Raw genomic sequence first — 14,112 nt, forward strand, 5'->3', positions numbered from 1 at the left:
ATATATATATATATATATATATATATTAAAAATCTATGTCAATCATTACCACAGTTACTTACTTTCTTATTATTTAATAAAGTAGGGTCTGGTAAAATTGAAATTTAGTTTGGAATTCCATTTGTATTCAATTTTGGTTGGCTAAAAGAATTAATATCTCGATAAAATTCGATTTTTCGTGTCATACTCGCAAAACCATTTTCTCCATTTTGTCTCTCTAGTCACGTGGTTCTAAAAATGGCGATAAATAACTGGACGTCGTATATGTCGTTGAAGATTGCTTTCTTGCGACTTTCCCAATAAAATTGGCCACATTGTCTTGTTTTAGGGTACTCTGAAAAGTAGCCTAGAAACCGTCCACTTTACTGGACCACCGTCGGCCAATTGGCCGACGCTAACCCCAATTTCATGTATCACGGGCAACGATGGCGTCGAATTTCAGGCACCGTATGGCACACACGTGTCGTAGACCGGCTAACCACCGTGCGACGATATTTTAACTCTTTTTAACCGAAAAACAATCTCCCTATACGGCCGCTGTTTTACGTAAACTATGCCATGGTGTATTTACGTGCTCGCATACTTTATTTGCTTCTGGGGGTGACCGGCTAACAGTTGCTGGCAACCTGAACTTTGTAAGTAATACGGCTCCCTAAAGATGCCACGGTATTTCGTTAAATTCTGTGACGATATTCCTCAAAGCATAAAATACCCATATTTCACGAAAAAAAAATATATATATATATATATATTTTCGGACATAAATCAAAATTAGTTCGATTCCAGTTAAATCGTATATTTTTATTTGAATATTATAAAATCAAAGATTATAAAATGTAAAATATTTTTAGTTCGGAAATTAAATAATGAAATTGTGAAATTTAGAATTTTATTTTCAGTAAAAAATAATTTCGTTTAAATTTGAATACCGTACTGTAAAAAATATGCAATAACGTATTAATACGTTTAGTTTTTTAAAAGACATTTAGTGATTCCAATACTAACCTAACATATAAAATTAGTAGTTTTATTTTTCAGAATCGTGTAATTAATTATTAATTTAATTATATTTAATCGAATTATTCAGTTTGTCGGTTCATCGACGAAGGAAATCCAAGATAACTTCGTCTTAGGCACACTTTTAAGTATACTATATTGGCAGCCATGATTCTCCTGACGGGAATTTGCATGCTTTGAGGAAGCAAACGATGCGCCAAAATCGCAGAAATTTATACCAAAACTCTGTTTCCTCCTAATCCGCTCGATAGGATTAGTCCGTTTCCTAAAAGAACACGGATAATATCTAATGTGGCAAATATCAATAACTAATCAGCAGCTGCTATTGCGTGTTATAGTGAGTCATTTTAAGTGGTTAGGGAAAAAACCAAACCAGGGAAACCCAATAAACCAACGTGAATAACAGAACTTCAACGAGCCGGCAAAAAATATCCTCGTACTAAACGTTTTCATTCCATTATAAATGTAAATTGCAAAGGATAAGGAGAAACAATTTTTTTTTCTTCAATTTCAAGTTACATTAATTTTATGAAACGCGTCGATACATAATTTAAATTGAAGTACTTCGAGATAAGAATTTATATTTATAAAAAAAGAATTCACATTCGACCGTATTAGAAAAAGAAAAACGAATTATAATCGTCCCATAAATATGCATACTGCGTGGATGAATCAACAGACGAGTGCGCTCTCTATCGATTATAATACTCCCATTTCCCCCGAACTTATTCAACGAAGCGACCAGGCTGCACGCAAGCTTCGCAGTCATGTATTTTTCTACAGTTCATTCACTAATGCTTCCCATGAGACTGACTTATGCACGTTGCCTGTCGAGGACAATTACCTATCTAAATCACGAACATTCCTCGCGTATTTCGAGTAAAAGTTAGTATAATTCCGGTTATTAAACTTCCCCGCCTCCGAGGAAAATGAAACAATACGAATAAACCGGGAAACAAAGGAGACGGTAAAAGTATGACGTAACCTAACTCGTGGCGCGCACTTTGTTTTCAACACAGCGAACAAAGCCTAGAACTATTCCGTCGGTAATTTATCTCCAAGATCAACGTTACATTAGAACGATGACACTAGACTATTAATAAACAGTAATCTACCATTTCTCCCTAGATCGTATCTGTGTAATTTGAAAAATCACCATACACGTTAATATTGCATAAATTTCTACACTTAAATTTCGGTAGTATTTGCGGTTAGAATTATACCAACGCGCGTTTAAAATTAGCAACTTTTACTTTCAGTTTCATGGCGCATGACACTAACACGTTAAACCAATATGCTTATTTGTATTTATACGACTTGTAGAACGATCTTTCACAAGCGATACGAAAAAAAAATTATTAGATGTCAATTCTGCATGCCAATCGACGAACCTGAATTAGAATTAGTCGATGTTAATATTAGAATTATTCAATGTTATATTACCGTCATGTTTCATCTAGCCCCCTGCCGGCGCTAAGAGTAAACACGACATGCCGCCTTTTTTCCCATTCCTGTCACGTACGGTATTACATCCAAGGAATCATGTGCGCAAGATTCTATTCTTATTTAACTTTACACAACGATAAAAAGAGCATGATATCTTAAATATTTATCGGGGATTGGAAATAACGTCAACGGTGACGCTCAATATTGTCGCAGAATCTTAACCTTAATACATATTCAAACAACGCACAATATCCACGTGGTTTTATTTAGCATGCGGTAAAACAATTTCGATTCACTTTAAACACGACCAATCGAGCCATTATCACCTATTTCATTTCCTATCCACCATGTGACACAATTGCACGAATTTCACGGTACATTTTCTGTCAGGTCGTTTCTCCTGCGTCGCATTGCGAGTCCCGATTCACCGACTGGCCCGGCAGTTTTCGTTTTTATCGTTTGGACCACGGCCAAAAGGTGGAGACACGCAATTAAATTTCGGACGAGTAATCCTCGGCAAGAAAATTACGAAGAGCTGAGTAGAAAGACGAAACGAGAAATTTATTTTCATCGTACATTTGATATATCATTTGATGTTTTATTTTTTCTATTTTTTATATTATATATATATATATATATACAATAAAAAATTACGTTATCTGGACAAAATTGATATCACCCTCTTCTTGTAATTTTCATATGTTAGAACGAAATTCGTACTTATCGATTCAAGAGTTACCTAACTATAAAATATATATTATTATTTCTTTTTTAGTAGTGGCTGAATATAACTTGCTTTATATATATGAAATACTTATAAACGAAATTAGATACTAAATTTTAGATGCAAATTACCCTTGACGCCGATTCTACGCATTAAAATCAACTACTGAACAATTTTTTTTTGCAGTGACCATTATATCTTAACAATCGAATATTCATACCATGGAACAAAAGATAAGTTCAATCCATCATAACGTAAACTTCTGTTATCCTTACTAAAAAAATTTATTATTCTATTCAAAATGATTAGTAATTTCGTAATTTTGAAAAGTAAAAGTTATATTTATTAATATTTTACTAATCCTGAAATCTGATTTTAACCTGCAAAATCTGCATAATTACCTGTGACGTTAACGTAATAAGTTTAAATTCAGGTTACAGAACTCTCGAAACGGTCACTCGACCGTGTTTACGCATAGGCTACAGAAATTTTTCTAGAAGCTACTTTCTGTAATTAAAATCGCAGAAAAACTAGAAACAGGTAAACATATTCCACCCCGTATATGTAGGCCGCCGTAGTGGCCACAGTGAATGCGTAATTTAGCACCCTTATTTTAGCCGGCATAAACAAAGCCTGGGTTGATTTTCATCAAAACATCGTAATGGAAAAAAGCGGTCAAACCAGTACTGGCTGGTGCACCGCTAAAATTCCGGATCGGGAAGAATATAAGTGAAGTGGGAACTCACCGTAGGCCTCTTCAGCGTGACATCTCCGTAGCTGAGAACTTCGCAAAAATGTCGCGCACGATTTTTCAACCCTGTCGTCAACGCAGTCCAGCCTAGTGTGCAGTCGCACCACGAATTATCCCGATCACGTCCAGTCACAAAAAGCACAGGACGACGTGCATGATGATGCACGCACGGCTTCCACGTCTCTTTCACCGGCGGACGATCCCTGCCCGCGTACCGAAACTCGCGTGGATTCACGTTTATTCGATAGTACGGCTCGCTAAACACGAGGTCTCTCCACTTCGAGAATATATCCCGCGATGCTGGAGAGTGTTCAAGTTGCTCCGTGAGGGAGAGACACGACAGCATATAGAGACGGACAGATACGGACGGTCATATGCGTGTCGCGCAGCGGACCCAGTGTTAACGATGCAACTTAAAAATCCCAGCTAAGAGTATGACATCGGGCCAAAGAGAAAGGGACGAGAAGCGTGCGATCGAAATATCTCCCCCCAATGACAACCGCACTGCTCAAGCAACAGCATCCGACTGCTTTACTGGGCCCATCAACACCATGGGCAACCTATGCAGCTGTGGCGACGTCTGGTGTAACTTCAGGAATTGTCGGTGATTATGGAAGTTTTATTTCAGTTTGATATTTCTTTCAAAGTTTTTACTATAATTAGATTGCTCTTTACAAATTCGATTGGAGCTATTTATTTGTCAAAAATATGTACTATAGTTGTTAAAATTAGAGATTGCTTTTAAAAAATTTACTATCGCTACTGTTAAAGTTTTATACATTAACAACATTGTGTAATAAAATAATGGGTAACTTAAATATAATCTCATTCTTTTCTTCTTTTTTTTTTTTCTTTTTTGGCTATTTGCTTGTTTTGAAATTATTACTGAGATGCGGTTTTATTAAAAGAATCTTCATTATCAATTGTAGGTAAGGTTATCGACGAAAGAAATTTATTATTTCTAAATTGATAATTGTCTTTATTATTAAAACATTAATTGCAATCTGTTTTCATAAAAATATAATTTTGAAATGAATACTTTGCTTTCAAATTAAATCTAATTTATTACCTAATTTAGTTGTAAGTTTTGGCGGTAACCTATTAACCTCGTCGTTATAGTGTAAGAATCAATACTGTAATAAAATTTACAAAAAATTTATTTACAATAAACAAGTTAAATAGTATACATTTAATATCTGTATTTAATATCCTTAAGAAAGTTAATAAATTAACGTATAGCTTACCACGATATCGGACTGATTCTATACTGCATAGTTTCCTTATGCTTATACCTTGAGCTACGATTCTCTGAATTTAAATTCAAATATATAGTAAACATAAGAATCCCAATAAGATTCGATCGAACATTCCACTTGTTCAATCAGAGGTAGAAAATTGCTCCGAAAATTACAAGTAGACTAGCCAATAGAATAAAATAAAATAAAATAAATTTTTACTATACGATTAGTGTTTACAGTGTATTACAAAGTTACTGTTCCCATAAGTTTCGACATTAGACATTTCATATAATCATAATAAATGAAATCGTAACAATTAGCACGAAAGTGAATCTTTTAATTTTGTGTATTGCACTCGTGCTTCGACTATTGGTATGCATTATAATTTTTGCCTAAGTAGGTAAAGTTCATGACAAATACTGATACACGTGAACCCGTGGATCATGTGATTGCCTTATTAGTCGCAGTACAAACCTTCCTGCGTCAGTGAACCACGATGAACGCTACACGTTGGTCATACGCTTCCCGTCACTACTTTAAAATGTCAAGAAAAACGTGAGGTCTTCGACAGTCACGTTATTCACAACTGGGAGTATCCAAATGCAACGAATAGTTTAATTCCGAGGTGAGAAATCTCAATGTTCCAGTAACCCTTTAACGCCCACACTTTGTCATATAGTACATCGTTAATTTGTCTGGCGCTTTTTCTTGGTGTTGTAATCTCTTAGAATTTATTCCACGTCAGCTCATATTGTAATTTACTAGAATAGATGATCTTTATTATTAAAATTTTAACGAAAATTTTATCCAGGATTCGTAATTTCGTTAATGATACTCCGATAACTAATCAACCATAGCATTGATTACTCAAAACAAAATTAAGTTCTTAATGGATTTTTAACAGCTTTTAACGATGTACGAAGTTATTACTTAAAATACTTCATATTTATCACTTCCATTTGGTTTCTATTACTGTTACTAATTTTGTGTTAAAATAATTATATTGTTTCTTTTTTCATTAAGTGTGAAATAAAATAAAAGCGATAGTTTAGCTTATACATATATACTTGATATACTATATGTACTTGAAATATCAGTATCTATTTCTGTTTTGAGTGACTGTTCTAATTGATAATCATACATTATATGTATATTATATACATTCTGAAAAAAATAATTATCTTTATAGGACCAAGGATGTCAAAACGACTGAGCTTCTATGGTCTAGTAGGCCTGGCGTCCCTTTGCATCTTCTTCTTAGCATTTAATCAACGCTACAGCAGCTACCTTGAGCATCGACTGCAGCCGGTGATATCGGTCAGTAAAAAATCGGAGGTGGGGATTGCTCTAAATTGAGTCACGCCAAACACGCTCTTTCTGACGGTAAAGTCTAACTTTTGCACCTAACTTTTTTCCACTTGTACACTAACAGTGAGCTGTTAAGCCATTGCAAACAGTTACCAGTTCTCTTTCTCCCTGTTTCCACCTTTCCCTTTCCTATTTATCATTCATGCAGCATTAGTTTAGATAGTTATTGGAAATTATTGGATATATCATATTTAGTAGACCTCTGGGGTTATTTAGTACTAATTTTGTACAAAAGATTAACAGGACATTGTAAATATTCAATATTATATAGTCATAATATATTAGCGCACAATTTTCTTTATACCAAAATAATACAGATTTATGATCATTATTTGTGGAAAAGTGACAATAATGAAAACTCATGTACATGTATCAAAGCTTTGTGTTTTCTTCTATGGTTTATTTCTTTCAAATTTTATATTTTGCATGTTTTGCATAAGTTTACACTCCTTTTTTGCACTTTTCTTTCTTTATAATGTATATATAATTTTATTCACATCACTGCATACTTTACACACTAATTCACTACCTTCACTACCTACATAATGGAAGAGGGAGAAAGATGTTGTCCTGGTTACATCAGCAGCATTTTCGTGTTCACAATATACTATGCACTTTCAGAATGCTAAACTATCAATATTTTCTTCAATATAGGATGTGGAAATAAGGCCACGCATCAGCAAAATTCAAGATCCAGTAACGGTAAGCAAAATGCATGTAGATTTATGTAGTTTGTCAGATTTGTTCCGTAGAATGAGTATTACAAACTGACTTCCATTATATAAAACAAAAAGGTATTTAAAGAAAGACTTGGAAAATGGTAAATAAAGTTTATTACAGAGTTTAAATTAATTTTTATATACATACATACATGCACATACACATATGTTTATTATATAAAATATATACATAACTTGTACTATATTTAACATATACAAGTAAAGGAATATTTATTATGATATTGATTCTTTCATTCATAATAGAAAATTGAGTATTTAACATTGAGAGCACTGGGAATATACACCACAAAAAGTCACTATCACTTTGTTCGTTTTGTATTTTGTCAATGTAAACTATAAATGAAATCAAATTTTAAATATAAATTATGTGTGCTTTATAGGCATATTTTAGAGGGTCCATTGAAAATGTCACACTTTCTGAAATACAGGAGGTTGTTGACCAGCAGAGGAAAGCAATTGAGAGAGAAATGGAAGGCTACAGGTATCCGAATGGAAAATATGGAGTTAATATCAGGTATATTGACTTATACATTCAGAATACTAATATACCAAATATGAAATTTATTGTAATTGTAAAATAATTTTTGTAGTAAGTTAGAAGACTTAGTATTGGAAAGGGGAGGAAGACCCATGAGGAGTGTGATTTTAACAAGTTGGCGAAGCGGAAGTACATTTTTTGGTGATGTAGTCAACGCACATCCAGCAAATTTTTATCATTATGAACCCCTACTTGATTTTGGAATCGTACAAATTAGGGGGCCACCTCTCGCCGACGAAGCTCTTAGAAATCTCGAAGCATTACTAAGATGTGATTTTAGCAATCTTGGTAAATATATTAGCCATAATATAATTATAGTAATGTAGATAAATATTCAGTATCACTTTTTTAAATAAATTCTTTTAGATCGATATTTGGAATATGGTAAAACTCATCCTTGGGTTTTTAATCATAACACGCATTTATGGAAACAGTGTCAGATTCACAAAAAAATTTGTTGGGATCCACGATTTGTTTCTAAATTTTGCAAACTATTCCCCTTTCAGTCAATGAAAATTGTTCGTTTAAGATTACGTGCTGCAGAAAAACTTTTAGAACAAGAGTAAGAGCTTTTTTTCAATTCTTTTAGTTAAGTATTGTAATATGAAAATACTACAATCTTATAAAAAAGTGATTTGTTCCAGTTTAGGAATACGTTTAGTTCTATTAATTCGTGATCCAAGAGGGATTTTACAATCGAGAAAGCATCGAGAATGGTGCCCTACAAAACCCGATTGCTCGGATCCTGCGTTGGTATGTGCAGATATGGTTTCGGACTTTAGTGCAGCAGTACAACTAATTAAAAAATATCCTTATACCTTCAGGTATGCTTTTCTTTTGCAATCAGTATTATCTATATTGATTGATATAATATATATTCTAGAAATATATTCAAATTTTACTAAAATCATAATTTCGATTATCATAGAATAATCTTTTTCTTTTTTTTTATTCAACAGGGTAGTGCGTTACGAAGATCTATCCGTAGATCCCTACAAACATGTAAAAGAACTATATAATTTCTACGGTTTGGACTTTCATGCAAATGTAAAAAAGTTTTTAGATACTCATACAAAAAACGACGTTGGTGGTGTTTCGAGCACTTTTCGAAATTCAAAAGTGGCGCCATTTCATTGGCGGACAGATCTCGATTTCGAGGAAGTTGATGAGATACAAAGAGTTTGCGCAACAGCTATGCGGCTATGGGGATACGTTATGGCATCAAATTCTAGCCACCAAAAGGATTTCGACCCACTCATAGATTATAAACTGCAGTTGTGACACGTGACGTAACATACGATAAATGTCTAATATCTGAACGTAACTATTACTGTGTAGAATGGTTATAATTATTAGCTTATCTGCACAGATACCGGGATTATCACAAGTGCCCTCATTCACATTGAAAAGGTGGTGTTGATAGTTTGCGTAGATAAGCGCTTATGAACTCTTACAATCGATTCCTGTTGCCGATCTATCTTGGATTGATAAAAAAGTAGCAAATTATCGAACCTTGTAAGACCAATGGTGAAACATGTTCCTTAATGAATTCAAGAGATGCATAAGTGCTCTTTGAGCTTGTTGCAAAATGAATAGACTTGATCTAGAATCTTAGACCAGAGTATTAGGTGCAAAGATTAGAAGTTCCTAAGACCCTGGTGTGCAACAAGAAAATATCCATATCAATGCAGATATTAAATGAACTTAAACGATAATCTTTTTTAGAACTCAAAGTTTAACCGTCGCAATCTTAATATAATAAATGTAACTGTAATGCATTAGGATTTTCCACTGAAATATTGAACAAAAACGTAAGATATTAAGCATTTGCATAAGACATTATCTTTATTCGTAAGTAACGTGTAATATTATTTTAACATATAATTTTATTTTTTTCGAAAATGCCTATATACGTTTTGCAATACAGATTATGTAAAAATGAGAAAGATTTTTGATATTCTTAATTCATAGTTGTTATCATTTCTTTCTTACACTCTGATATTGTTATTGTTTCTCATGAAGTGTGTAAGATGGAAATCTTGAAATTCGTAAAACAAATCTGTAAATAATTAGCATTAGTTAAATATTGGTATATCTGTATTGTTTTACTATATTTAAAATAATCTTTTTGGTAATAGTTTCTATGCTATTGGTCTTAAAGCCAAAAATTAGATAATAATTTCAGGAAACTTTAAACAAGAAACTATTATTTAATTTGCTAAAAATTCGATATCTCAAAGAAATTTTTATTTGGATTATATTTTAATCGCTTCAATTATTTTATTATTAATAGTTCGTTATTTTTTTCGATATATTGTACAGTTATTCATATGAATTTTAATAAATATCTATGTATATCTATGTATATTTTAATTTCTAATGTTGTTTATCTTTAACGTGTAAATTCTATTCAAGCAATAACTATTTGTTTGCGAAAAAAGCAATTTATAAAAGCAATTATCCCCTAGGATTAATTAAGTACAAGTGCTCAATACAGTCAAGAAATTACTTTGTATGTAATTACACATATAGTTTAACTCACTTTAAAATTATTGAATATTCACAACGTAAATTTTATCAGGTTATATATCACTCATTGAATGTATTCATTTCTTTAACTTCAATCATTTTACTTTCTAGTATATTACTTTATTGGCATTTAACAATTTAAAGCCACAGCGGCGGTATTGTGTGAATTTTTGTTTATGAATAAAACAATTCATCTAGTCCAAAATGTTTTTGTTTCACTTTACGATACCATTCAAATATATTTTAATAATTAAATTTGACTGTTAAAAACTAAATTTTGTTATAAAACGTAATCTATACAAATGTTAAATTAATTTTAATTTTTATGAACTAAAATAAAAGTTCCTTTTAAATAATAAATAACATTATTTATTTTCCCATAACTATAAAATTATATTTAATTTTACCTTTACGTAATATTAGTACTAGTTTTATTGATTTTTTTTTTTGTATATCTCTACGTCAAATTGACAGACAGGTAAAGGAAACCACATATTTTTTTTTAAAAAAAGAAAAAAAGATTAGTTTAATTTAAAAACAATTACAATATTAACCCTTTATCCTATGATATAAGTTCCGATGGTATGTGCCATAATTAACAACAGAGTGATACTCATCTTTCTGGCTCCATTTCTTCATCACCAATCTTACACGATATTGTAGGCAACAGTTACTTAAATCTGTTAATAATGTATAATAGGAGCAACCTATTTGTCAAATTTATAGGTCCCGTAAATATATACTCCGTTCAACAATTAGAAAATATAAACAGCTGCACGTGGGCGATGAGCAATCAAACGAGAATCGAAATATCAGACCCGTCTCCAAGTTGATCCAGACGTGAAATTGAATATTTCGAGGAAAATTTTAGCTGATCTCGAACACAAGGACCCTTGTTTAGGACTTCTAAAAATCGACCCTGAGCATTCACGTTCAGCAACCATTTATCTGCGTCCACAGCATCTATCATGTCACCGTTTTGTTTATATTTCCTGTCAATTCTCGTTGAACGGAGGAGTGTTAAATTTATGTTGCTTATTTATATTTATACATCTGAAAAATTAATAGGATCATATAATCAACGAAAAATATAGGTACATGATGCGTTTTTATTTATTAAAAGAGCAAAGAAAATAATTTTATAATAAAGAAATTGGGTACCTTTTCATTCTTTAATTACATTTATACCAAAATATATAATGAAAATATATTTTATCTCTATTTGATACGTTTTCTAGAATTATAAAATAGGAATATCTTCTAGAAATCAAATACGTATCGCTGTATTTGAAAGGCGAATTCGTGTTAACGTCAGTTATTGTCCCCAAAATTCTAAAATAAATTTTAATAATGTATATTAAAGTTCACATTATTAAATAAATTGGAACGTACATAAAACTCGAATTCAGTAAATGAGGAAATTTTCATTAATGATCATAGCGTATATTGAAAACATCATTATAATAATTACAATGAAAATTCTTTCTTTATTCAATATACTGTACCTTTTTACTAGTTACATTTTCTTGTATAAGGGGTGAGTTTATGACACATCTACAAATAAAAGAATAGAATTCTATTACATTAAGATTTATATTAATTACATATTTTGATTAAAAAATTCAAACTCAGTGAGGGCAAGTTGTATATCATTTCAATAAATCATATTAGCGTATATTTTGTGCTAACATCATAGTTCCTAATAAAATATTTAATCATATTATTTTTATACAATTACTCACCTTGAAATAGTGATAATAATGACAGATACTTCACATTGGAGGAATCTAAGAAAATAAATATTATTAATTTTCAAGATTACTAGACAAATGTTACATAATTTATGTTTCAAACATAATAAATTGTGATCAGAAAATATATGACATCAAAGGTACTCAGCCATATGCTTGTCAAATAAATCATCATAAAGTAACTATAGAAATTTACTTTTAACATGAGTAAATCACTGATTATAAAAGATGTTATTTACTTTTTTCTCTTCGAAGGTAAGTGCCATAGTTAAAAAAACCAATTTCTTTAAAGATGCATATATATTTTTCCTGTAAGAAAATAATTCAAGTTTATTGCAAATAAAATGTTATTAGATAGGTTTTTCATAAAATCAAATTTATATCAGGAAATAAATATCACCATGTTTTTATGTAAGACAGGGATAACTTTTTTTCTTTACATCATGAGAAATCTTTTTTATAGTTTCTATAGATTACAAAATAAATTTTTTAAAATCACCTCATTGGTATTGTTCTTCTCCAAAACTCGAATTTCTTTCCAAACTCATGTTAAATATTTTTCTTTCGGATCATAATTATTTTAAGATTTTCCCATAAAATTAATAGTTAAAATTAATCTCAACCATTTTCATTATTTTTTTCTGAAATTGTGTATACATATGCATTATTGTAGATTTCTAATTGAAATTATGAATTGAAAAACATATATTAAACATATTTAATGTTCAGGTTTACACCTTCTACATAATATTTCTGATGGACTGGGGCAGTGTTAATATTCATCATATTTCTCTATAATACATTATCATAATGGAAGATAAAAACTTAATTTCTAAAATTTTATTTAAGTCTACTTTAAAATTTATGTAAACATGGGAAAAAACTTACCAAGATCATCTAATAAATTTACTTCGATGTATTTCATCTTTATCTTTAACCATTCTTTCTCACTAAAAAAAAAAAAAAAAAACGAAAAATATACTTTACCCACTAGTAAATTATAAAACTTACATATAAATTTATGTGACTTTTTTCAGAATACTGAATCATTCATATTATATTCAGACTGGGGCAGTAACATAACATCACAAGTATAATTTTTCAATGCAACTTCTGTTCAAGAATGAGTTGAAAATCTAACATGATACTAAAAATGTAAGATAAACACAAAAAAATTAAGCAAAGAAATATGAAGTGGAAATTGAACATAATAAATACAAAGCAAAGAAAATAAAACTAAAAAAAGACATTTTACTTCTTTCGCAAAAGTATACTGAACATGATCTTACAATGTGTTCTAAACAAATAATACTCACCAGAAAAATTGCAAACATGCCAAAACTATAAGTTGATCAGCGAGAGGCCATCCAAAACACGTTTGTGACTAATTTTAACGTTTTAAGCTAGGTCTAGAAGAAGAAATAAATCGAATTCCGAATGATTGAATTAAATAATAAAAAATAATAAAACACGTGAATATATTCAGAGTCGCATTTCTAAGTTTGTAATCAAGAAATACATCATACGAACGAGACATTTTACATATCATCACATAAAACGAAAAATTAGAGAATGCAGTAGCAAATTAAAGAAAATACAATGATAAATGATATGCTACGATGTTAGTTTGCTCGAAAAACTTCTTTTTTTATAATTGTTTATGAAGATGCAGATGGTGAACGTGGATTATGTGAAATATACAACTTACTTACCTCACCACCATCTACGACGAAATTCAAAATGAAAGACCAATGCTCCAGGAACATAATATAAATAGAAAACAACCACGATTCACCTATATTTAAGAGTGACTCATGCATGCATCTGAAGTGCTCTCTGATGGAATTGCGTGAAATTAAAATCAGAATTTAGTGAAATTCTCATTAAACTTTAATATATATATTAGAAATTGTAAACCACTATGATTTATACATACAAATATAACTATAAATTTATGTAACAATACTAATGATTTTAAATATTTTCTAATATTTAGAATATAAAAATGAG

General features: G+C 30.9%; 2 protein-coding genes and 1 long non-coding RNA gene across 7 annotated transcripts in view; 1 reads left to right on the forward strand and 2 right to left on the reverse strand.

The window, feature by feature from the left end:
* LOC108552941 (beta-1,4-glucuronyltransferase 1) overlaps positions 1 to 4,012 on the reverse strand; it is a 97,145-nt gene extending 93,133 nt beyond the window's left edge. The window contains exon 1 of one of the 2 annotated variants that reach the window (XM_017907641.1): positions 3,934 to 4,012. Coding sequence is in view for 1 of the 2 variants with exons in the window: in XM_017907640.1 (XP_017763129.1) it covers positions 2,461 to 2,473 (13 nt within the window). In the remaining variant the exon portion in view is untranslated. Of the gene's footprint in view, positions 1 to 2,460; positions 2,532 to 3,933 lie in introns of those variants that run through there. The other variant, XM_017907640.1, reaches the window with a different exon arrangement.
* A 30-nt stretch (positions 4,013 to 4,042) lies between these two features.
* On the forward strand, positions 4,043 to 9,571 carry LOC108552942 (carbohydrate sulfotransferase 4). Of its 4 annotated transcripts, none has more exons than XM_017907643.1 (9): positions 4,043 to 4,542; positions 5,577 to 5,801; positions 6,366 to 6,493; positions 7,199 to 7,246; positions 7,665 to 7,798; positions 7,875 to 8,110; positions 8,189 to 8,384; positions 8,467 to 8,646; positions 8,782 to 9,571. In XM_017907643.1, exons 3-9 carry the CDS (start codon positions 6,374 to 6,376, stop codon positions 9,101 to 9,103), a joined length of 1,236 nt encoding a protein of 411 aa, XP_017763132.1. In that variant the 5' UTR covers positions 4,043 to 4,542; positions 5,577 to 5,801; positions 6,366 to 6,373; the 3' UTR covers positions 9,104 to 9,571. The 4 variants fall into 4 exon arrangements, with proteins under 4 accessions (XP_017763132.1, XP_017763134.1, XP_017763136.1 ...); XM_017907645.1 differs by having other exon boundaries at positions 4,518 to 4,542; positions 5,638 to 5,801; XM_017907644.1 differs by lacking the exon at positions 4,043 to 4,542 and adding an exon at positions 5,524 to 5,548 and having other exon boundaries at positions 5,638 to 5,801.
* Positions 9,572 to 11,539: 1,968 nt separating this feature from the next.
* On the reverse strand, positions 11,540 to 12,729 carry LOC108552939 (uncharacterized). Its single transcript, XR_001890599.1, has 5 exons — positions 12,602 to 12,729; positions 12,342 to 12,411; positions 12,094 to 12,138; positions 11,857 to 11,905; positions 11,540 to 11,683 (listed from the first exon to the last, which is right to left on the reverse strand). It is a non-coding gene; the product is annotated as an uncharacterized LOC108552939 (long non-coding RNA).
* Positions 12,730 to 14,112: the final 1,383 nt, after the last annotated feature.

This window comes from Eufriesea mexicana, unplaced genomic scaffold (genome assembly GCF_001483705.2).
Source record: "Eufriesea mexicana isolate 0111107269 unplaced genomic scaffold, ASM148370v2 scaffold8569, whole genome shotgun sequence".
Classification (NCBI taxonomy): Eukaryota; Metazoa; Arthropoda; class Insecta; order Hymenoptera; family Apidae; genus Eufriesea; species Eufriesea mexicana.